Here is a 24,179-nt window from a genome sequence, read left to right as displayed (position 1 = left end):
ACTTTTAGTGTCCTCATTTGAAAAATGAGGAACGTAAGCCTTAAAGAGATTGAGCAAGTTTTTGAATGTGGCATATGTATGTAACATATTAGAATGAATGAATAAATGATCAGTAAATACATGAATGAACAAGCACATGATCTACTGAGCTTCATAGCCATTGTCCACTTATTTAGCTTTTAAAAAAAAAACCTGTTGCCGTCCAGCAGATTCTGACTCATAGCCACCTTGTAGGACAGAATAGAACTGCCCCATAGGGTTTCAAAGGCAGTAAATCTTTATGGAAGTAGACTGCCACATCCTTCTTCCTCAGAGTGGCTGGTGGGTTCAAACCACCAACCTTTCAGCTAGCAGCCAAGCACTTAACCACTGCACCACTAAAAAAAAACAAAAAACTTGTTGCTGGCAAGTCAATTTCGACTCATAACAATCCTAGAGGACAGAGTAGAACTTCTCCATAGGGTTTCCAAGGAGCAGCTGCTGGATTCAAATTGCCAACCTTCTGGTTAGCAGCCAAGCTCTTAACCACTGCACCACTAGGGCTCCTTGTTTGGCTTTTAGGAAAGATAAAAGAAGTAAAACCACTGAACAGACCTTAACAGGTTTTAAATGTGAGTTATTATAAGTAATCGCCAACCTCCTCTCTCTTTTGCTCTTATTTTCTCTTAGTATTCTTTCCATACTTAGCCTATTTTTAATTTCATGATAGTCAATATCCATCTTATAGCTATGAATAGGACTGATGATATGGATTTTTTTTTTTTTTTTTTTTTACTACTTAAGAAAGGAACAACTACTTTAGGGACAGTGCTTAAGTGATTCAGAGAATAGTATGTACGTATATATGTATACATATGTATGATAAATAATCCCTTCTTTCAGCTTCCGTTAGCTCTTTGCCTTGTTTCCTCCATCAGTGAACTGCATTCTTTAGTACAAAAATATTTAATGCCATTAATCTACTACTCTGAGAAATATACCAACATAACAAGAACATCTTTGAACAAAAGCCACTTAGCATGGACTCTGGAGCCAGATTACCTGAGTTTGAATACTGGTTACACCACATTATAGCTTTGTGAACTTGACCATGTTTCTTAACTTCTCCATGCCTCAGTTTTCTCATCTGTAAAATGGAGATAAAAATAATAAAATAATATTTGCTTCAGGGTTGTTTTTGTGAGGATTGAATGAATGAGTATAAATAAAGTGATTAGAATAGTGAGTAGAGACAGCACTACATAAATCAGCTGTTATTATACTTTTCTCAACTTTACTGCCCACAGAGTGAGGATATCCTTACTTTTCTCCTAAGACCCTTCAGATAGCAAGACTTGAAGAGGAAGATGCAGAACAGAAGAAGAGAAACAAGAACAGGAAACCAATAAAACAGGTTAAGTACCCCAGACTTTGAGCAGACAAAGCCTTGACACTCTGAAGTTGATTTTCCCAGGAAATTAAATATACAATTCTGTCTCTGAAAGTGAAGTCCTGAGTACAGGAGGGCAGTACAGGGTGACATAGGTTCTTTCTTCTTGGCAGTAATGTAAGACAACAGCAATCTACAGGGAGAGTGGAAATTCATTCAGATCCATGACTGTCTTCTCTCTTGGGGTGGAAGTTTGGAATGCAAAGCAACTCTGTGATCCAAAGCAGCTTGCTTGCCCCATAATGTGACACAAAGTGGTAATAGTCAGGAGTCTTGAGAAATGAGTCAGAAGATATTGCTCTTTTGGTTCCCAGTTGCGGAAGCTATGCTGGCATCCGCTTCCTGCAAAGCTGTTTCTGTCCTAAAAAGAGGTGAGATACATGAACGTGGGGGAGGACATGGAACACAGCATGGCATTGCTACTAATCTGATCAGTTAATTTGGAAAAGGCCACCATCTGACTGCAGAGCTGTCCGGCCGGAAATGTGTAAAAACCTCAAAGTGAAAACATGATTTCTGCTAATCACCTGCTTTCATCATGCAGGTCCCTCAGGCAGTGAAGCTGGCATATGCGAGGAGCTGTCACTGGCTAACCTGTAGCCTAATGTCCTTCCTGGGAAAAATCTGGGCTCAGATTTACCTAAACTACAAAATCATGGACTGCTCTATTCTCTCATTAATCTAGTGTATGGCCAGGAACCAGGATTTTCCAGTATTTCCTCTTCTGTTGTCAGTCAATCCTGGGCTACTCAACATATATATCTGTCAGTCTCTTGCTTTATTAATGACCCTGCTTAAAGACAGAAAAAGATTGACATGACCTTGGGTATTGGCCACATTCCTGTTCATTACTTGCTTGGAGAGAGAGAAAAAAAATGCAAACAAGAATTATTCTTCATAAACTTGGTTTAATTCTTGCGAGCGAGTTTGTGAGTCATTTTATGAATGGCTCCCCGCTTCAAATTAGGGCTCCTGTTTCCGCTTCCAATGAGCCTCTAGTATTACATCTAATATTGTTTCCTCTCAGCAATTGAAATGTACATCCCTGCTGGGTTGGTAAGAATAGAATTTCTTTCCGGACTTCTTTCTTCTTTCTGAATTGCTTCATTTTACTTCCCCCCAAACTGAAATAAAGTAATTTGTACCTAAAACTAGACAAAATTAACCCCATGGCTTGTTCTCCTTTCAGTTTGCAACCTGACTGCTTACCAAGGAGGTTGCTTTCACTCATGCCCCCTCCCCCCTTCCTCACCTCTCCTCACCTCCTCTGAGCAAGGCAAAAATGGCTTCCATGGATAGCGAATGGGCTTATCAATGAGAGCCTGCTTAAAGACCTTTAGGGCTCACCAGTCTGAAGGTGGATAAAGAAAAGCTTCTGATACCAGGGACTATGCCACTGTGCCATGCTTATTGTCTTAATACTTTGTCCCTGAGTGAACAGTCACTGTCATCAGGTCTATCTTCACAGACCAGCAACTATGTAAATCAGACTCATTCACGTTCCAATAAACTTCGCTCACCTTATTTCTGTTTTCTTGTGAAGATACCCATTGCCGTATATCTAAATAGTTCTCCCCACCTTCCTGGCTTCAGATGGGGCAGTTCCATTAAGATGAGGAAAAAAAAAAAAATATGTTGTAAATCTTCCCTCCTGTGCGCAAGGCAGACTGAACCAAACCCAGAAGTAAATCACCAGACCTTTTTTTGAGACAGCTATGGGTGCAGTCAAACGTCCAGTCTTTCCGTCAGCAGTCCAGTGCTTAACCTTTTACGCTACCCAGGGACTCCACGTACATGGCAAACCAAAAAAAATACTAAACCTGCTGCCGTCGAGTCGATTCTGACACATAGCGAACCTACATGGCAGCTATTACTAATTAAGACAATGTTTCTTCCCGCTGAGGCTGGTTATGGACACAGAATCCTTCTGAAGGCTGTCTTTGGGAGAGTCAGTGTCAATCGATTAGCATCCTCATGCATGAAAGAAAAGAAAACAAACAAAAAACAACTATGTTTCCAGGCTCCAGGGATCAGTAACTAAACTCCCAGCATTGTCATTTAGGTGGTAGGTAAGAGTCAGAGATCAGAGAAACTTAGTAGTGTAAAATAAGCCACTAATGAAAGACTTTTGGATATACTTCTACTGAGATACTGGATGGGAGTGGGGTGGGGAGGGAAGGAGGAACAAACACAAGGAACAATTGGTAATTATTATCATGTATTAAATTGGAGAAGGAGCCTTGGTGGCACAACTGTTAAGTATTCTGCTACTAAAGAAAATGGTGGTGGTTTGAACCCACCCAGCACTCCTTGGGAGAAAGACTTGGCAATCTGCTCCCATAAAGATCACGGCCTAGAAAACCCTAAAGGGCAATTCTACTCAGTCACAGGGGGTCACTATGAGTCAGAATATGCTCTACTACACCTAACACAATACAACAATAGTTAACTGAAATGTTCAATAAACAATTACCATGTCCATGCAAATATTTAGGTTATAATTAATTCTGTCATTATCCGATGTGCTAGACAGGAAAAAGAAGAAAGGATGTAATAAAGGAGTAACTATAAAAGGAAATCAAAACCTCCCTAGAAAGAGCCAAAAACTTTCCACTTATATGTTATTGGCCAGGATGGTGTCACATGTCCGTCCTTTGCTGCAAGGGAAGCTGGGAAATGGTTTTTTTAAAAAGCTGGTCACATAGCTACCCCATACAATATGGAGGTTTCTGTCAGGAAGAAAGGGAGAATAGATTTTGGATGAGTAACTAACCATTATCGACAGTGTCCCCTATATTACACACTTTCATAATACTGACTACCTTTTTTTCTTAGAATTTGTCACAGACAAAATTATACATTTACTTATGTGAGTACTATCTTCACCACCAGATTGTGAGCACCGAGAGGGCCAAATATGTGTCCTTTTTGGCCGGCTATTTTATCTCCAGGAAATAGCTCAGTGTCTGTAACATAATAAATACTCATATTGATGATAAATGGATAAATTCCTACAATTTCCTAGTCCAGGCAAGCAATATCACCTACCTGATTTACTACATTTATGTCTAACTTCTCAGTTAGTAGTCTTGCCTCCAGTCTGTGGGCAGAATGATCTTTCTAAAATGCTATCTGATTTGTAACTAGTTTAAAATACAAAGACCTCAATGGCCTGCTACCGATCACTCTGCATTGCCTCCTTGTTTTTTTTTTTTTGTTTTTTTGTTTTTAATGCTTCTCATTCTATTTCTATAGTAACAATCTTTCAGTTTCTCAAAGGAACATGCTCTCTCTCTCTGTTATAAATCTAATTATAATTTACATACAGTAAAAATTTTCCCTTTTTTGTGTACAGTTTGATGAATTTTGGCGAATGAATAGAGTCATGTAACTATGACTATGATCAATATATAGAACATGTCCATCACTCTCTGAAATCCCCTTATGACACTCTGTAATAAACCCCTGCTCCCACCTCCAGCCCTTGATAACCATTGATCAGTCTCTTCTGCCTATACTTTTTTCTCCCAGAAAGACAAATAAGTGGAATCATACAATATGTAACCATTGTATTTGGGCTCTTTTACTTAGCATAATTAACTTTTGAAATTCATTCACATTGGCGTGTGTACCAGTAATGTATTCCTGTTTATTGCTGAATAGTATCCCATTGCACAGATAAACCACAGTTTATCCATTCATCAGTGAAAGGGCATTTGCGCTGCTTCCAGTTTGGGGGAAATTATGAATAAAGCCACTATAAAAATTCCCATACAGGTTTCGTGTGAACATAACTTATTGTTTTACCTAGGAGAAGGATTGCTGGGTCATATGGTAAATATATGTTTAACTTTATAAGAAACTGCCAGGCTGTTTTCCCAAGTGGCTGTACCAGTTTGCTCTCTCATCATATTCTCTTCTAATGCTTATCCTTTTGTCTATTACTTCACTCACTCCTTTTACTTACTCATAAGTATACTGTAGGTAACAGACTGAAGATGGCTTCTTTGGGAAAGTTTCCCTAATCCTAGGTCTGGATTGGTACACCTCCTGTGTTCTCGCATGCCATTATGTATCTCCCTTATTAATGTTGCAAAATGTAACAGAACCTCCCAAAATAAGATTATTACAGTCTCAATTTGAGCTTAGTGTGCAAGATCAGAGATGCCGACAACCCCAGCATTCCAAAATGAGGTGCTACACTACCTAAGCAAAATTAACGAAAGAGGTGGTGCATACCTATTTTTTCACCCTTGACTCAGCACTCACTTAGGATAGATAAGACAATTGAGGTTAAAGGCCCAGGAGAGAAAATTCTTTGGAGAAATAATTTGGAGTGTGTCTACTTTTTCATAGGGTAAAGAGGAGGTGTTTCCATCTCTCTTCAAGGCAATTGAGAGGGACTCCCAAAAGGTCACTCAGGCAGCTTGATCTGTGTCTCCTAGTGTCTGTCAGGGGCACAGCAACTGGTGCCAAATCCTTTTCTAGAAAAGCCTAAAACTGAAATTTTTGACTAGATAGCTACTGTGATGGTGGGAAAAGGAGAGGTGATTCTTTGAGGGAAAGACATGAGTGCCTGGAATTTTCAAAGCAAGAGATTTGCATTTCTTGTGGCCCAAATGGGAGCCACATAATATATACCCTTCCTGCAGCCCTCTCAAAAAAATTGACACAGGTGTACTACCTGGAAATGCAATGAGATCTCCAACAGGAAGCTTGTAACAAGGAGCCTTTAATAACTAGGCAACACCCTAGAGGAGACTTTGCCCACAGTAAGGGAAATGAAGGTGCAAGATCCTTAGTGACGATGATCTTAATCATCAAATGCCCTCCAAACCAAACCAACCAAACCCAGTGCCAGTGAGTGGATTCCAACTCATAGTGGCCCTATAGGACAGAGTAGAACTGCCCCATAAGGTTTCCAAGGAGCTCCTGGTAGATTTGGGCTGCTGACCTTTTGGTAAGCATCTGTGTCTCTTAACCATTACACCACTAGGGTTTCTAAATGCCCTGCAACGGAAAGCAAATGCAGAGCATGGCTATACCAGTAACATAAGACCTTTCTTCCCATTTGCCTTTTTCCTTCAGGTCAGCATTGTCAAATCAGAGATATCTAGTGAGTGAAGAAGAAGGGTAGAAATGCTAGGAAACCAAAACCAAACCCAGTGCCGTCGAGTCGATTCCGACTCATAGTGACCCTATAGGCCAGAGTAGAACTGCACCATAGAGTTTCCAAGGAGGGCCTGGCAGATTCGAACTGCTGACCCTTTGGTTAGCAGCAGTAGCACTTACCCACTTCACCACCAGGGTTTTCCCGAAATGCTAGGGGGAGCAAGAAATTAGAGGAGAATAAATAATGAATAATAAATAACTTACTCATTCCCTGTATTATGACATTCAGCTTATAGTCAATTATTTACTACTATAATTGATGATGCAACAAAAGTTTTTGTGCATAGCTCTTTGCCCAGATTTCCTGTCATTTTCTTAGACAACATTCCTAGATATAGAATCACTGGAACTCAAGACTCTATCAGGTTTGAGGCTCTTGAACATAAGTGATAAAATTACATTTTAGAAAGGCTTACCATTTATATTCTCACTGGTAATTTATAAGGGTGTCTATCTCACTATGTCCTTGCCAACAAATTTAGTTTTAAGAAAAATCTATTAAACTGATAAATAACCCAGTGCCATTGAGTCGATTCCGACTCATAGTGACCCTATAGGACAGAGGTGAAGAGGAATATCATTGTTTTAATTTCAGTTGATAATAAGATCAGACTTTGTTGTATGTTTATTTTCCTCTTGGATTTTCTCTGGATGACTTTTCATCAGTTCCTACCTATTAGTGTAGTGTTTTCTTCAGAATACTCTGTTTTTACCTAGACAAAATTAATTAAGGCAAGAAAAGTACTACTTGATCTTTCTAGGCCTCTTATTGTTCCATGTATTTGTTTCTGAGAAAAATAACAGTTGAAATAGAAACAATGGTGATATCCTATTAGTCTCTCTTAATGCATATTTCCATCTACTTGCTGATCTAGAAAATCAATCCAACCAATTAGTATGTTGGAAAATAGGGGGGAAAAAAAGATGATGCTCCTGCATGGCAGGCCTTCCTGTCACTGGGAAATGCATCTTAAATGCTTCAAGGAACATTAGCATGAGTATGTGAACGAGCATCCCCAGAGAGAAAGAGAGGAAAGGGGGAAGGAAGAAGAATATGTGGATTCTCATGTGGCTTGTGTTGAGGGTAGAGGATGGACTGAATAAAGGAGTGAGACAGAGGCTCAGCAGTTGTTACTTCAATGCTTCTCCTATTCTCCTACTTCAGAATAAGAGCATTGCAGGGAGCAGAAAGGGGAAAAGCAAAACCAGACTTTTAGTTTCAGGCACAACATATTTTTTGAGATGGCTGATGAAAGTATAACGTAGGAAACTGCAATTCCTATGGATCCGATTAAACAAGTAAGAAGTAAAATGTGATTATATGGGGTTTTTCGGTGAAATCTAGAGAGTACAGTGAGGGATAAAAAAGATTTTCATAGAATTTTTTTCTTCTTTATAGAATCTTGGTCAAATATTTCATTGCAGCAAACATTGCTGCAGACCTGAGAACCATTGAGTCTAGTAGAAAATAAAGGTGACTGGTAATTTTTAATAGTCACATTTATCCAGTACTTACTGTGCCCCAGATACTGTGGTAAAAAGATGCTCCATACATGATCTTATTTAACCCTTTTAAGAAGCTTATGAGATTAGCATATTATTGTACTAAGTTCACAGAAAAGAAAACTAAAGCTTAGAGAAGGTGAGTTTCTTACCCACTGTCATACAACTAATAATCACAGATCTGGGATTTACACTGAAAATATCTTAAGCTCTAGAGCCCATGGTTTTAAATCCTGGTCATAGTTCTCCAGCCTGGGCCCCATCAGGTTGAGATAAACTTACCTTGATCTTTTCCAAAGACACTAAACAAACCCTCCTCCTTGTGGAAGTGTTCTGTACTTTGTTAGTTTTCATCGGGGTCAGCTACATCAGGGACCCAGTGTAAAATGGAAATGTGGGCCTCTGGTTAGACCAAGGTATTCGATCTTCAATTTCTATGGCCCTGCCACCCCAACTCACTGCATGTGGGTAACCCACAAGGAATTGCAATTTCTGTATCAGGAGGTACTCAATACCTAGAAAAGGATGGGCAAGAGGCACCTTCAAGTCACCTGCTGAATGCACCATGGCACTGTCAGCCCAGGATGGAGATGTCTGCCTCCTTGCTTTATGGAGATATGCCACAGTGTATGTGGTAAAATCAATACTCCCTGCACCCAGGCCCAGGCACCTACCTAGGGCAGAAAGTGATGGTGGAATACGGGCTTCCCTTCACCAACATGACCCAGTCACCAACCTGAGAGAAGGGTAGGAGAATTAGTAGTGCAGAGATGTGGAGTGGGTGGCTGGGCAGAGCCCAAGGCGTGAGGGAACAGGGAGCAGTGGCTCAGAACCCACTTTAGAGAGCACGTGGGAGGCAGGGCTGTGTGTGAGCTGAGGCTCCAAGCTTTGCATCTATGCTCCATCGGCCCAACAGATTTCACTTACAAAACCCAAATTTAAAGATAAAGTGATTACAAATTTTAAGTTGGCAAATGCAAAAAACTAAATCTCAAGCACAGAGCCCTTCTGACCGTGGAGTCCTGGGCAACTGCACGGATCATATCCCTGTGAGGGTGTCATTTCTCAATGGAGGGAGTTACAAAGGGTGCTTTGTTTAAAAAGCCTGTGTGTTGATCTTGTGTAGATTTGTTGCTTTGGTGGTAACAGAGCAATGGTTAAGCATCTGAACTTAGTCTGATATAGACATGGGTTTCAGTCCCAACTTTTCATACTAGATGACGTGGGAAAAGATTTAAATCTCTCAAATTCTGTGTTTCCCTTGTAAAACGGGTATGAATAAAGAAGATCTCAGAATTTTAAGCTGGTACAAAATATAATTTATATAAAATATTCAACCCAAATCCTGCCATACGATTATGGTTAATAAATGTTAATAATTATTATTGTTGATATTTGTGTTACATGTGAATCTGGAGAGTTAAGTAAAATTTTAGTTAACATGAATGCTTGTCTCCTCAAGGAAGAATGAAGAAAACTAAAGACAGAAGGGAAAGATTAGTCCAAAGGACTAATGGACCACATCTACCATGGCCTCCACCAGACTGAGACCAGTACAACTAGGTGGTGCCTGGCTACTCCAACAGGGATCACAATAGAGGGTCCTGGACTGAGCTGGAGAAAAATGTAGAACAAAATTCTAACTCAAAAAGAAAGACCAGACTTGCTAGCCTGACAGAGACTATAGAAACCCTGAGAGTTTGGCCCCCAGACACCCTTTCAGCTTAGTAATTAGGCCACTCCTGGGGTTCACCCTTCAGCCAAAGATTGAACTGGCCCATTGAACAAAACAAGACTAAAGGGGCACATCAGCCCTGGGACAGGGACTGGAAGTCAGGAGGGAACAGGAAAACTGGTAATAGGGAACCCAGAGTTGAGAAGGGAGAGTGTTGACATGTCCTGGTGTTGTTAACCAATATCATAGAACAATGTGTGTACTAACTGTTTGATAAGAAACTAGTTTGTTCTGTAAACCTTCATCTAAAGTTCAATTAAAAAAAAAAAAAAAGAATGCTTGTCTCCTGTCTAGTGTAGCACCACAGAGGTGCATCTCTAAATTCAGAGAACTTTATTCATCGTGCTAAAAAATCAGGTACTAAATTACCATAAGTTAGTTATGTTCATAATGTAATTCCATTTCCACAACAACTTTTAAGTAGGTGTTATCGAGCCATTTTATAGATAAAGAAACTAAGGCTCAGTAAGGTTAAGCAAATTCTCAGGATTTAATATGTAATGATAGAACTAGGATCCAATCTCTACTCTGACTACAAAATCTGTGTTCTAAACCTCTGTGTCAAATTGTCTAGATCAGTGACTCTCAATATTGACTATATGTTTAAAAACACTAAATAAAAATACTGATGCTGGGGCCCCACCTTAAAAAAAAAAAAAAACAAACCCAGTGCCGTCGAGTTGATTCCAACTCATAGCGACCCTATAGGACTGAGTAGAATTGCCCTACAGAGTTTCCAAGGAGCACCTGGCGGATTCGAACTGCCGACCCTTAGGTTAGCAGCCATAGCACTTAACCACTATGCCACCAGGGCCCCACCTTAGGTTATTTAAATCAGAATGTTAAATGTACTTCAGGTGATTCTAATGTGCAACCAAAGTTAAGAGTCAACTGATCTAGACCTTATAAAACACATAGGAAACTTGTACTTTTATGACAGTATGTGTTAGATCACGTTACCAGGCCATTTTAAATCCATGAAGGTAGCTCCAATCTATTCTTTTTATCTTTTACCCCAAGTGTGTTTTAAGACAAATACCAAAAAAAAAAAACCAAAAAACAAAAAAAAGAAAACACCCATTGTAAGAAAGCAAAGCTATTCTTTTTTGCCCAGGAATAAAGTGTTGTTATTGCTATGACCTTGAATAATCTTTTGTAGATGGATGTGGGAGTATGATTTATTTTTTCAAACTCAGAAAGTAAAAGCATCTGTGTATTGACCTGAAAAAATGTGTGGAAAACATAGGATGAGGAGAAGAGTTACTACACACTTTGGACCAGGAAATGTCAGAGTGGGCGGATGTGGGATGATGGAAAGGAGTGTGTCATGAATACTTCATAAGTGGGCCCCCGCCTCCTTCACATTTGTAAGTGTCATTTATAATGGAATGAATAATAGTGTTAAGATCTGTGCTCGGTGATACGTCCTTTTATCCAAACAAATACAAGGCAGCCCAGATAAAACCATTACCCAAGATCAGAGTATGAAAACCGGAGATGTTTTCTTTTTTCTCTCTGGATTTTATTTTGTTTGTGTTAAAAATATACACAGCGAAACATACTCCAGTTTAACTCTTTCTACATGTGCAATTTAGTGACATTGATTACATTCTTTGAGTTGTGCTATCCTTCTCATCCTTCTTTTCTGAGTTGTTCCTCCCTCATTAACATAAATTCACTGCCCCTTAAGGTTCCTATCTAATCGTTTGAATTGCTGTGGTCAGTTTGATCCCATACAGATAGTTCTTAAAAGAGCATAATGCTTAAGACAAACCTTTTCCTAGTTAAGCTAAACTATTGTTCAGTTTTAAGATTTCAGGGGATAGTTCTGCTTTAAGGTTTGAAGATTATCTCAGGGGTTCATCCACACTCCATGACTCCAGAAAGACTAGAGTCCATGAAAATTTTAAATTCTGTTTTACATATTTCCCCCTTTTGATCAGAATTCTTCTATAGAATCTTTGATCAAAATGTTCAGTAATGGTGGTCGGATACCATCCAGTTCTTCCGGTTTCATGGCAAAGGAGGCAGTTGTTCATGGAGGCCATTAGACACACATTCTGTATCATCTCCCTATTCCTGACTCTCCTTCTTGCTCTATTGCTCCAAGTGACTAGAGACCAATTGCTGTGACTTAGATGGCCACTTGCAAGCTTTTAAGACCCCAGGCACTACACAACGAACTAGGAGATAGAACAGAAGCACTAAGCACGTTATCAGGCCAAATTACAGTGATGCCCAATGAAGCCATGATCCTAAACCTACAAACCAAAGAACCAAATTCCATGAGATGTTTGGTCGTACATAAACAGCCTCAGCAGCTACTCTTTTTTTTTTCAAACAAAAAAACACTGTCTTTATTTGATTTCAATAAAACAATTTATCTGAAAATTTTATATCACTTTTCCGCAAAATTAAAGCAATCTGTAGAGAGAATGGATTTTAAAGTATGCAGCACTAATTATTCTCAGTTTAAGTTCTAGAAGTGTTAAATTAAGCACCTTGGTGGCATTGGTGGGGCAATGGCAGGGGTAGGAGGGTACAGAGCAGGGACTCAAGTTGATTTACACTGTGGTAGGGTCACACGTTCATCAAGTGCACGGCTGATCTCTATTTAGAAGAACTAAATGATAGGCATGTGTCAACCACATCATGAAAAAAATGAAAGCGATCAAGTCGGGTAGGCTTCGCCCCTCTGCTGTAAGGAAAATCAAGGCTCAGAGGAGAGGAGAAGGAAGCTGAGGGCTGAGGTGATACTAAGGTTTGCAAAAGAGCTCCATTTTCAATTCCATGGCCCCAGGAAAGGTTCCTGCCATTTACTGAATCCCATTCTGGGTTCTGTGTTATGAACTTGTCATTCATTTTCTCCTTTACACCCAACCACAATCCTCTTTGATAGGTATTATTAGTATTTTTCCTCCTTTATGTGAAAAACTGTAGTCTGAAAAGTTTTTTATCCCAAATCACATGCCTAGAAAATGGCCTAGTAAAAATTCAAACCCAGGTCCACCTGAAGTTTGCAACATTGACAAGGTCTCAGCAGCTACTCTTTTTTAACATTTTTTGTCATTGTAAATATATCCATCACATAACTTTTGCCCATTCAAATTCCTATAGATGTTCAACTTATTAATAGCAGTTACAGTAATCAGCTGTGTAACTCTACCCTTAATAAATGCGATTTTTCCAGCACCGGTAACCTCCCTTTCCCCTCTCCATCCCATACCTGGTAACCACTTATAAACTTTGTTCTCTATGCATTTACATTTTTTTTTTTTTTTGCCTTTTTATGTAAGTGAGGTCATACAATATTTGTCCTTTTGTGATTGGCTTATTTTGTTCAGCATAACGTTTTCAAGTCCCATTCATACTGTATGTAGCATGTATCAAGATTTCACTTCTCCTACTGGCTGAGAAGTACTCCATGGTATGTATGTACCACTTTTTGTTTATCCATTCATCTATTGATGGGCATTTAGATAGCATCCACCTTTTGTCTATTGTGAATAGTGGTGCAATGAACATTGATGTACAAGTCTTTTTGAGTCTCTACTTCCAAATCTTTTAGGTATATACCTAGGAGTGGAATTACTGAGTCATATGATAGTTTTTAGTTTTTTGAGGAACCACCACACTGTTTTTCACAATGGTTGTACCATTTCACATTCCCACCAGCAATGGATAAGAGTTCCAATTTCCCCACACCCTTTTTATTTTCTGCTTTTTTTTTTTTTTTTTTTAATCTTAGCCATCCTAGTGGAAGTGAAATGGTATTAGCATTATAGTTTTGATTTGCATCTTTCTGATGACTAATGACACTGAGCATCTTTTCATGTTTTTGGTGACCATTTGAATGTTCTGTTTGGTTAAATATCTATTCAAGTTTTTTGCCCATTTTATGATTGGGTTATTTATCTTTTCATTGCTAAGTTGTCAAAGTTTTATGTATATTTTGGTTATTAGATTCTTGTCAGATATATGGTTTCCGAAGATATTCTTCCAGTTGGTAACTTGTCTTTTTGCTTTTTTTTGTAAAATCTTTTGGTGAACAAGTTTTTAATTTTTATGAATTAAATTAAATTTTTAATTTATTTGTTTTCTGTTTTTGTTATTATATTAGATAAACCATTGTTGAAAGCTAGGCCTGACAGCATTGCACCTGCTTGTTCTTCTAAGAATTTTATGGTTTTAGTTTGAACATTTAGGTCCTTAATTAATTTTGAATTTTTTTTGTGAGGCATGGATCCTGTTCCAACATTCTGTATATGGAGGCACTTCTTTCCCCATCAAATGAACTTATCATCCTTGTTAAAAATCAGTTGACCATAGATGTGTGGGGTTTTTTTTGACTCTCAATTCTATTTCATTGGTCTTTGTGTCTTTTGTTATACCAGTACCAGTCTATTTGATTACTGTAGCTGTATAATATGTTTTAAAATCAGGAAGTGTGACTTCTACTACTTTGTTCTCTTTCGACATTGTTTTACCTATTCAGGGCCTCTTGCTATTCCATATAAAGTTGAGGATTGGTTTTTCTATTTTTGTAAAGAAAGCTGTTGGAATTTTGATCAGCACTGCATTGAATCTATAGATCACTTTGAGTAGTATTGACACGTTAAAAATATTAAGTCTTCCAATCTGTGAACAAGGAACATCTTTCCATTTATTTAAATCTTCTTTAGTTTCCTTCAGTAGCATTTTATAGGTTTCATTGTATAAGTCCTTCACCTCCATGGTTAGGTTTATTCCTAGGTATTTTATTCTTTTAGATTCTATTGTAAATGGAATTGTTTCCCTAATTTCCCTGTCAGATTTTTCATTTCTGGTGTACAGAAACCCAACTGATTTTTTGGTCATAGATATGTGCTTTGATGTTTAAAGCCTCAGGCCACAATGGAGAATAATTTATCTAATTATTTCCCTCACTTTACTCAGAATCAATTTTATTTTCCAGCATGGTTTTCTAGAATAATATGAAGAGTGATCTAGTGTAAAAGACGATATAGGCCATGACTAGAGAGGAATGCTTCCATTAATATAAGACAGGTAACAACCTGAACAAATAATATCAAATGCCACAAGTTCAATAAGACACTACTGTAAAACTGCTGTTGCCATACAATCTGTACCTGCCTAAGTTAGGACACGAACTCAAATGATGAGTGTGTTAGGAAACTAAAGACAAGTCTCCAGGTTGCTCTTGTTGTTAGGTGCCATCCAGTAGGTTTAGACTCATAGAGACCCTATGTACAACAGAATAAACCATGGCCCAGTTTTGTGCCACCCTCACTATTGTTGCTATAGTTAGGCCAATTGTTAAAGACACTGTCTCAATCCATCTTAGTGAGGGTCTTCCTCTTTTTTTGCTGACCCTCTAATTACCAATCATGATGTCCTTCTCCAGGAATTGGTCCTTCATGATAACATGTCCAAAGTGAGTGAGATGAAGTCTCATCATCCACTCTTCTAAGGAGCTTTCTGGCTGTACTTCTTCCAAGACAGATCTGTACATTCCTCTGGCAGTCCGTGGTATATTCAATATTCTTTGCCAACCCATTATTCAAAGGCATCAATTCTTCTTCAGTCTTCCTTAATCATTGCACCTGATGCAAGCCAAGGTATTTTCATTTGCCTCAGACACTTGTGAAAACTGGACGATGAATAAAGAAGACTGAAGAAGTCTCCATAAGTGTTGGTAATAGATATTAGAGCATATTGGCTACATTTGCTTCTGAAAAAAAAAATTTATCTAACTAAAAATATCAAGTACACTGGAATGTTGATTTAATAGCATTAAACACATAGTTTGATTCACAATAATTTGGAAGGCATCATGACGTAGTAAAAAGAACATAGATTTTGGAGTTTAATTGATTGGGAGCCCTGGTGGCACAGTGGTTAAGAGCTTGGCTGCTAACCATAATGTTGGCAGTTTGAATCCACGAGCTATTCCTTGGAAACCCTATGGGGCAGTTCTACTCTGTCCTGTAGAGCTGCTGTGATTTGAAATTGACTCATTTGCAATGGGTTTGGTTTTGGTTTTAGTTGATTTAAATTTTGATTTTTTCCAGTACCAACAATATATTCTTGAGCAAGTGATTTAGTGTATCAGAATCTAATTTCATTTATTTGTAAAGTGGGGATAATAATCACAATGCAGTGATTTTTCCCGTAGCTTATTGACAATGTCTGTGAAGTGGTAAGTATAATTTATCTAGTGACTTCTTCAATGGTTAAGATTATTATTCTATTTTGATTGTTACAAGTTAAACCATTCTCTTAGTATCTAACCTAGGGCATGTGCTTTAGTATCTGGGGACTCAGTTATACATTGTCCAGTTTCTCAAAGAATAATAAATTATTACTGGCAGAGACAGAATCTTTGGAATTAAAGATACCCACCAGGCAAGAAATGTGCTGGGGTAACTGATGAAACTATAAAAGGTGAGACAAAGTTCAGGATGACAGGCAAAGTCTAAACCCATTGCCATTGAGTCGATCCTACTCATAGAGACCCTATAGGAAAGTGCCCAAGAAATATGGTAATGGTTAGAAACAGTTTACGTAATTAATAGGCAGTGAGGTATACATACAGATAAGAATGGCAATACTCAGGAGCTCACCAAGGCTTTTGGTTTCCTGTCTTCTAGTTAAGGATAGTGTTCAAAATCAAAGGGATCCAGGTGCCAAACAGATCAAGAAAATAGGCTCATAAAAATAAAAACCAAGGCAAGAATCTAATTATAAGTACTGAGTATGGCTTAGAGTTCAGAAATGAGGTAACATCTCAGTTTTTATATTAGGGTAAAAGATTTGCTGTAGATGTAGCAAAGATAACCTGATGCGAAATTGCTGTTACTGTTACTACTGTTGCTACTGTTACCAGTAATAAAAATAGTTATCATTTGGTGAGCACAGGCTATGTGTCAGATACTATACTAAGTGTATTCAGGCATTATAATAATTTTTATAACAAATCCATAAGAAAAGAATTGACACCTTCACTTCAGAGACCAATACAGTATAAGTAACCAAAAACCAAAGAACCCATTGCTGTCAATGTCGATTCCAACCCATAGTGACCCTATTGGACAGAGTAGAACTGCCCCATAGAATTTCCAAGGAGAGCCTGATGGATTCAAACTGCTGACCTTTTGGTTAGCAGCCATAGCACTTAATCACTATGCTACCAGGGTTTGCAAATTTCCCAAGAGTTAGTTAAGCAGTAAGTTCCAAATTTGGGTTTCAAACAGGTTTATCTGACTAAAAACAGTGGGCTGAATCATTGTATGTTGTGCTATCATTAAACACACACACACACACACACAAACTCCTTCTTCAACAAAGATTTGTTGTGGCAAAAAGTAGCATGTTTAAACCTGCAATTGATGATCGAATGGCTCTTGCTGTGGGAGCCAGATCCGAAGAGCTGACAGGGTTTGACAGCTTAATTTCTACCCCAGAGGACTTCATAATAATATAGCTTCGCCTTCTTGATCAGATCTTCAATAACAAATTTTATGATTTCTTGTCTCCCACCATTGTCAGGAACCTGTATAATTTCTTGGAATCTGATGGTGTTTACATTTATACATTATGTAATATATTTTTTATCATCATGCCATTATATTTCTCATTGCAATATTAAGATGGGAATTGTCCTTGACTCAGTGATTAGGAAAGATTTAAATATTGCTATCATCTACTTAACAACGAATGTAAGGATGGTGCAGGACCAGGCAGTTTTTCCTTCTGTTGTGCGTAGGGCCACTATGAGTCATAATCGACTTGACGGCACCTAACAACAACAACAATCATCTACTGGATTGCCTCTTTATCAGCGTATTGTAAGTTATTTGTTGATATCCATGCTTCCAAGGGTTTATTTTATTTAGTGTTACTGAGATCTCTGAACTTTATGTGGAGAATCACTAGAACCACATCCATCCCTACCTCTCTTGAAGCACTTCCTTCCCTATTTCTCTGGACTTAATATTCCATGGCACCTCTGAACCTTCGAGCCTTAAATATGCAAAATTTTTCAGAGGAAGGAAGTTAGAAACTCCTTATTGAACCAACCAAGAGATGTCAGGGAGGCACTTAATTTCTTTGTAGGCTGGAAGAGGAGAAAGAGTTTAAGCATTTTTCATCTTCATTCCTGTGTTTTGTGGGAGGGGATGTAGAGAGGGCAAAATATTTTTCTTTATTTTCATCTCCTTTTTTTTTTTTTAACTCTTGATGAGATTTTGGAAGAGCTGGCTGGAAAACCAAAATCTCCCACCTAGTAAGCAGAAAATCTATTCAATAAATCCTAAGGATTAAAATTCCCTTAAAAATTTTGCAGTCGTGCTTTTATGTGATGTAAATATTCACTTATTGTTTACCGTTATCTACTCCATCTCTCTTTGCTCTTATCTATAATTCCTACAAGAAATGTTCTTGAAACAGTCACAATAACATGCAATTGTTGTAACTTAAGTGTGCATCACCATGCAGCAAATTTCTCTCAATAGCTCCTACAACAACTATTCCCTCTCTTCTAGTGGACTGAAAGGCTTAAAAACATTTCTGCCAAAATACCTAAAATTTCAGTCTCTGAAAAATGTCTGATTGATGGTGAATCTAGTTTAACAGAAAAAACCAGGAGCACTAAAAAAAAATCTAATTTCTGTAGTATGTTAAGGGAAGCAAGATGGCACCAAATAAATAATTTTAGAGAGTAATCAAGTCACAGTTTATTTCTTTAGAAAAATATGTTTTCTTCATTTAAAAACATATTGAAGATAGTTGTTCTCAGTGGCATCCATCATTAGCAGGTAGACAATTTACAGGAAATGAATTTCCTACTTTGGATCCTGTAAAGTGGTAAATTGGTGAAGGGCTCTAGAAATTACTGAGACTATAACATATAAAAATGCACTGAATGTTATTTATGTGTCTTTGTAGCTTGCAAATTTAATGAGGCTGTGATCTGAAGAATGACAATATTTCCACTACAAAAATGAAAAATGTTGGAATGAGATCTAGGTTCACTGCATGCCTAGAATCCTAAGACCCAAACAAAATTTTTCTTTCATAAGATCACATAGAGTGAAAATGACTCAGTGTTCATTAGGATCTTTGTTTAAAAGACATCAAAAGAATGCTGACAATCCCACCATTTCACTCTTCTCACTATCATCTGTGCAGACATAATATACTCTACTTTCAGGAAACCGAGGGCATCTTATAAATTGTTGGTACTCCTCATGGAATGTGGATTGTGTAGTTATTGGCTCTGAATGTATAAACTATGAATTAAGTGTCACTTGAAAGGAAAATTATTTGAAGAAAGTACACCATGATTCATTTCTAATGAATGCTTTCATACGTCTCCGCAAATGTATTCACCCCAAGAAGTTCTCATAGAAGCAGGCCAAGAAATTATTCTTTCCTGTGATTTTTTTTTAATCTAGCAATTTATAAAGCCAAATAATTCACTAAAGCTACAGAATTTCCTTTTATCATCAAGTAGCACACATAGAAATTTCCTGTACTTGGTTACAATCCTAACCAACTGAAATTAAAATATTTTCCAGCTTATAAAAACATATATTCTACAAAAACGCAATGAGATAGAGATACAAAATCATAGACTAAATGCTTTGTTATTGAACCTAACCTTAAGCTACTGTTATGTACATTACTTGATTTCAGAAAGTGATTGCCACCCAATGGTTATTCAAGTAAACTTTCAGATTCTGATTTGTTGTTTTTAGTTCAAATTCATGGTTCATGATATTTTCTGATAAAACCTATGAATCTCATACATAAAGACTAGAAAACAATCAAACAAAAATAATCTCTGCATGTTTTGTTCTTAGTATTTGAGACTCAACCGAGTGATGTTCACTGATGATTATGTAACATTTCAAGGACAAATTTTTGTGCTGGGCTAAATTGTAGAGGGCCTTCCCTGCTAAAAAGAGCAGTGAGGCCTAATACAAAAGGCAAAGAGCCATTAGTAAATACTGACCAAAGTTTGATGTGATCAGCCTTGTCCCAGGAAACTAAAATTAGTGAAAACTTAGAAAATAAAATGGCATCTGTTGCATTTGGTTATAGTTAACACGTTTTCAAGTGAGAAATGATGAAGGACTGGATTTCAGGCAGGAGCATCTCTAGACAAGAGAAAATTGATGCAAAAATGCCTTACATATAACTGACAGTCTATGTTGCTTAAATGGGGGTAAAGCACTGTGAAGGAGGCAAGCATCAAGAATGACATCAAATGCCCTAGCTTGGGAGACAGTCAATGATTTTAAGAGAACAGGGGTGGTAGAGAAGAATTAGAAGAAGATAAGTTCTGTTCTTGATGAGGCATTGGTGCTTCTGTGGTAGACTTCTTGCCTCTTACGTAGGAGAGCCTGTTCAGTCCTCAGCCAATGCACCTCAGGCCTAGCCACCACCTGTCTGTCAGAAGATTTGTATGGTGCTACAATGGTTTAAGCAGAGCTTCCAGACTAAAGGCTGAGTAGCAAGAAAGACCTGGTGATCTACTTCTGAAAATCAGCCAGTGAAAAGTCTATGAATCAAAACAGTCTAATCTACAGCCAATCATAAGGATGACACAGGATCAGGCATTCCATTGTGCATGGGGTCGCCTTGAGTTGGGGACTGACTCAACAACAGCTAACAATAGCAACATAATAAGGGGTGGTTACATCAAACAGACAATTGAAACTCTGACTTGTGTAAAATCAAGTCTAGGATATAGTTGTTGTTATTGCTGTGTGCAGTCAAGTCTGACCCAATATGACAGAATAGAACTGCCCCGTAGGATTTCCTAGGAAGTGTTATTTCCTTCTCCTTTTCCTTCTGATAAGTTAATAGGACAATTTCAGGCAATGAATCTAAGCCCCCTGAAGAAGGTGAGCTTACGGATGCTGTTGTTCCAGAAATAACTAAGATTCTCTATTATTATTTCAATTATACAAGCTCAGGGTCCCAAGCTCAGGTGCACCCTGCGCTGCTTCCTCTGGATTTAAAAAGCTTTCATTGCTCTCTGATTGTACTTACTCATCAACCAATACTGTTTGATGGGTGCACCATAAAAGTAAAGCCTGAAAAAATATATATGAGTGTCCTATTACCTTGGATCCTGGAATCCCAGCCACTTCCTTTTACACAATTATTATTGAAGCATGAGGTTTTAAATGCTTTAATTCCAGTGTGGTCAAGTGGAAAGAGTACTGGATTATTTTTGTTCTCAGCAATTTTGCTAATAAACTGTGCTATTGCATTTTTGTTTTTGCATTTTTTTTTTTTTTACCCCTTAGAATGCACTGGAACTGCTAGGGCAACTGCCACATCTTTCTCCCACAGAGCAGATGGTAGGTTTGAATCACCAAGCTTTTGGTTAGCAGACAAGCACTTTAACCACTGTGCCATCAGGGATCCTCATTATTTGGCAAAAACCGTTAACCTGTTGCCATCAAGTCAATCCTGAGTCATAGTTACTCTATAGGACAGAGTAGAACTATCCCACAGCATTTTCAAGGAGCACCTGGTGGATTTGAACTGCTGACCTTTTTGTTAGCAGCCGTAGCACTTAACCACTACACCTATATACTAACAATTGTATATATTGTAGAATGATTTTGAAATTCTATTACATAAACAGAGTTTGACCATGTAGGCTACCGATTGTCTGGAATTAGGCCTGCTTTTTGTAGAAAGTGGCCTGGTTAGTGAATTTATTTTGAATGGAGTCTAAATTGGCTGAATTTTGCTAAGAGATTATTATTACATGAGGCTTCCGAATCATTTTCAGTATCAGTGACTAAGAAAGGGAATTGTGAGCAGAGGAACCAACTGTCAGATTAACGCAGTTCTAATATGCAATGCAAATATTATGCTACTGAAATAAAAGTGCAGACCTGCCCTTAATTACTCAAATCATCTCTCCCTGGGACACAAAAGGGTTTGTTTTGTCTCTTAGTTTTAATTTATTCTACTTATTCTTGATCAGGTTTGCAAATGGGTTCAAGAGACCTTTAGATCTGACAATGTTTCAATCAACCCCAAAACCTGCTTCTCTCGTCCAGGTATATATTATAGTATTGCTGCACCCTCTATCCCGAGTCTACCTTCCTCCTGGCCTTATCTTAATTATCTAAACAGAGACCAAACAATTCTTTCAGAGTGACGATCTCTATACTAGATCAGATCTCCAATGACAGTTCTGATTCTGATGCCTTCACAAAGGAAAACAGGGCAAACATTATGATCATGATGATGATGAGGATGATGATGAAGATGATGGTGACTGATGATGACAACAATGAGGATAACTACAACGATAAAAACCTACATATTTAAAAATTTACAGACACTTTAATTGCATCTTCTGGTTTGAAGTACCATCTTTATCCCTTTTTAAAAATCTTTTCTGTTTCTAAATTTCAGAAACATGTATTCAACTGCCTACTCAAAGTCTCTAACTTGGATATCTACAAGACTGTGAGGCATCTCAAACCTATCCTATGCAAATAACTCCTGGTTTCCTATTAAAAAACCTGACCCTCCTATAGTCACTCCATCTCCATAAATGGCACCTTTTTTTATAGAAATCTTAGAGTTATGCTTTTATTCACATGCTATCCCATTTTTCAGCAAATCCTGTCATCTCTGTCAGCCTGACATTAGCCAACTATGCTGTTTCCTACTACGCCATTCTGCTTTTCAGGATGAAATATTATTGGTTTCTTTCATGCCATTGAGATATCAAAATAGTTTTCCAAATCTGAGTTGTATAGAATCAACTGAAGAATGGAGATGTCTCTACCAACCACAACTCGTAGAATAAGAAATGTGACATAACTAAAGTAAATAAAATGTTAGCAATTAATAATAGGACAAAGATAAAACTCATAGCTTAATCGTCAAAAATTCCCTTTAGGCTCAGAGGCCCCAAATGAGTCCTATGTGTATGCACACGTATGTGCATGTGTGTATGTGATAAAAAAAAAAAAATCATGTAAGTGTCTGGGAATTCAAAAACAACTTCCAATCACAAGCATTTATTAAATACTTAATGCATGTCCGGTACTATGCATTAAGGGAAATGAAAAGATGAATAAGATAAAGCCTACATCCTCAAGGAGCTCTTATTCTAGTAGGATAATCAAGGAAGTAGTCTAAATGATCATTGATTCAATTAAGCAAACTTACTGTAACCCTAATGAATCAGAGCACTACTCACCTGGTAGGGGGAAACAAAACGTTAAACATTGTATGGATGAAAATATAAACAAAGCTTATATGGTAACACTGCAAATCCAAACTCCGTAAGAAATGACAAATATCAAATGGTTTGTGATTTACCAAGTCCCATTACGGTTCATATTAAAAAAAAAAAAGACAAAACAACAACTGAAAAACAAGTTTAGAGCTTTGGAAATGACCACTTCATTATGTTTTTAAATACCCAAGTACATGATGTAGCAATGGTGTGTCACAAAATGCCACCTCATGGTGAAAAGGTTTCCAGAACTAATGTGAAATTAAAGATCTATTAGGCTTATTTCACAGGAGTGTCTATGTATCTGGGTGATCCATCCTGTAAAGATATGAACATTGCATCTGGGTATTCCAGTAAATCAAATAAGCCACTGAGTGATGTAGTGTTGGGAGCACTAAACTCCTTGTGAGCTTCAAGAGTGACACAGAAAAGATGGAGTATCAGAACACAAGCCAAGCTTTGGAAGATTTTCTCATACACTAATTTGTGTTCTGAAATGAATTTACTGTTGCTGATGCTTCTACTAAAAATGCAGTCACTATGAAAACTAAATGCACTCATGTCACAAAACTACTATTTATATTAAATAATCATTTATCCATTTTTTTTTTAATTCACTGTGATGGTTAAGATTGTGTGTCAACTTAGCTGGGCCATGATTCTTAGTGTTTATATATTATCACTCCCTTGATTGAATCTGCTGTAAGTAGCCAATCAGTTGAAGGGAGTTTCCTTAGGGGTGTGGCCTGCATCCAAATTTAAGCAGATGTTCTGGCTTTTTTGCTCTCTCTGGATCCTGCGGCTGCCTTCTGTTCATCTGACTTCCAGCTCTTGGGACTTGAGCTACCAGCTTATCTGCAGACCTTGGGATTCCACGATCTTCACAGCCTGAGAGACCTGCTCTCCAACCTGCCGATCTTGGGTTTGCCAGCCCCTGCAGCTACCTGAATCAAGAGAAGCCTCTATCTTGACCCACTGACTTGGGATGTTCTGGCTTCTACAATTGTGTGAGCCATTTCCTTGATATAAGTCTCTCTTTCTATATATATACTCTACTG

At 37.9% G+C, this 24,179-nt stretch overlaps 1 protein-coding gene across 3 annotated transcripts in view; it reads right to left on the bottom strand.

Annotated features, from left to right (window-relative positions):
- The window catches only part of LOC126079648 (uncharacterized), a 468,379-nt gene that overhangs the window by 28,698 nt on the left and 415,502 nt on the right, over positions 1–24,179 (bottom strand). For 2 of the 3 annotated variants that reach the window (XM_049890775.1, XM_049890774.1), the window contains exons 3-4: positions 1,403–1,562; positions 1,042–1,126 (exon numbers count right to left, since the gene is read on the bottom strand). In XM_049890775.1, the coding sequence (XP_049746732.1) occupies positions 1,042–1,126; positions 1,403–1,562 (245 nt within the window). The remainder of the gene's footprint in view (positions 1–1,041; positions 1,127–1,402; positions 1,563–24,179) is intronic. The other variant, XR_007518227.1, reaches the window with a different exon arrangement.

Source organism: Elephas maximus, chromosome 7, assembly GCF_024166365.1.
Source record: "Elephas maximus indicus isolate mEleMax1 chromosome 7, mEleMax1 primary haplotype, whole genome shotgun sequence".
NCBI classification, from domain to species: domain Eukaryota; kingdom Metazoa; phylum Chordata; class Mammalia; order Proboscidea; family Elephantidae; genus Elephas; species Elephas maximus.
Note: the sequence above shows the minus strand (reverse complement) of the source record. Positions and strands in the feature narration are given on the sequence as shown.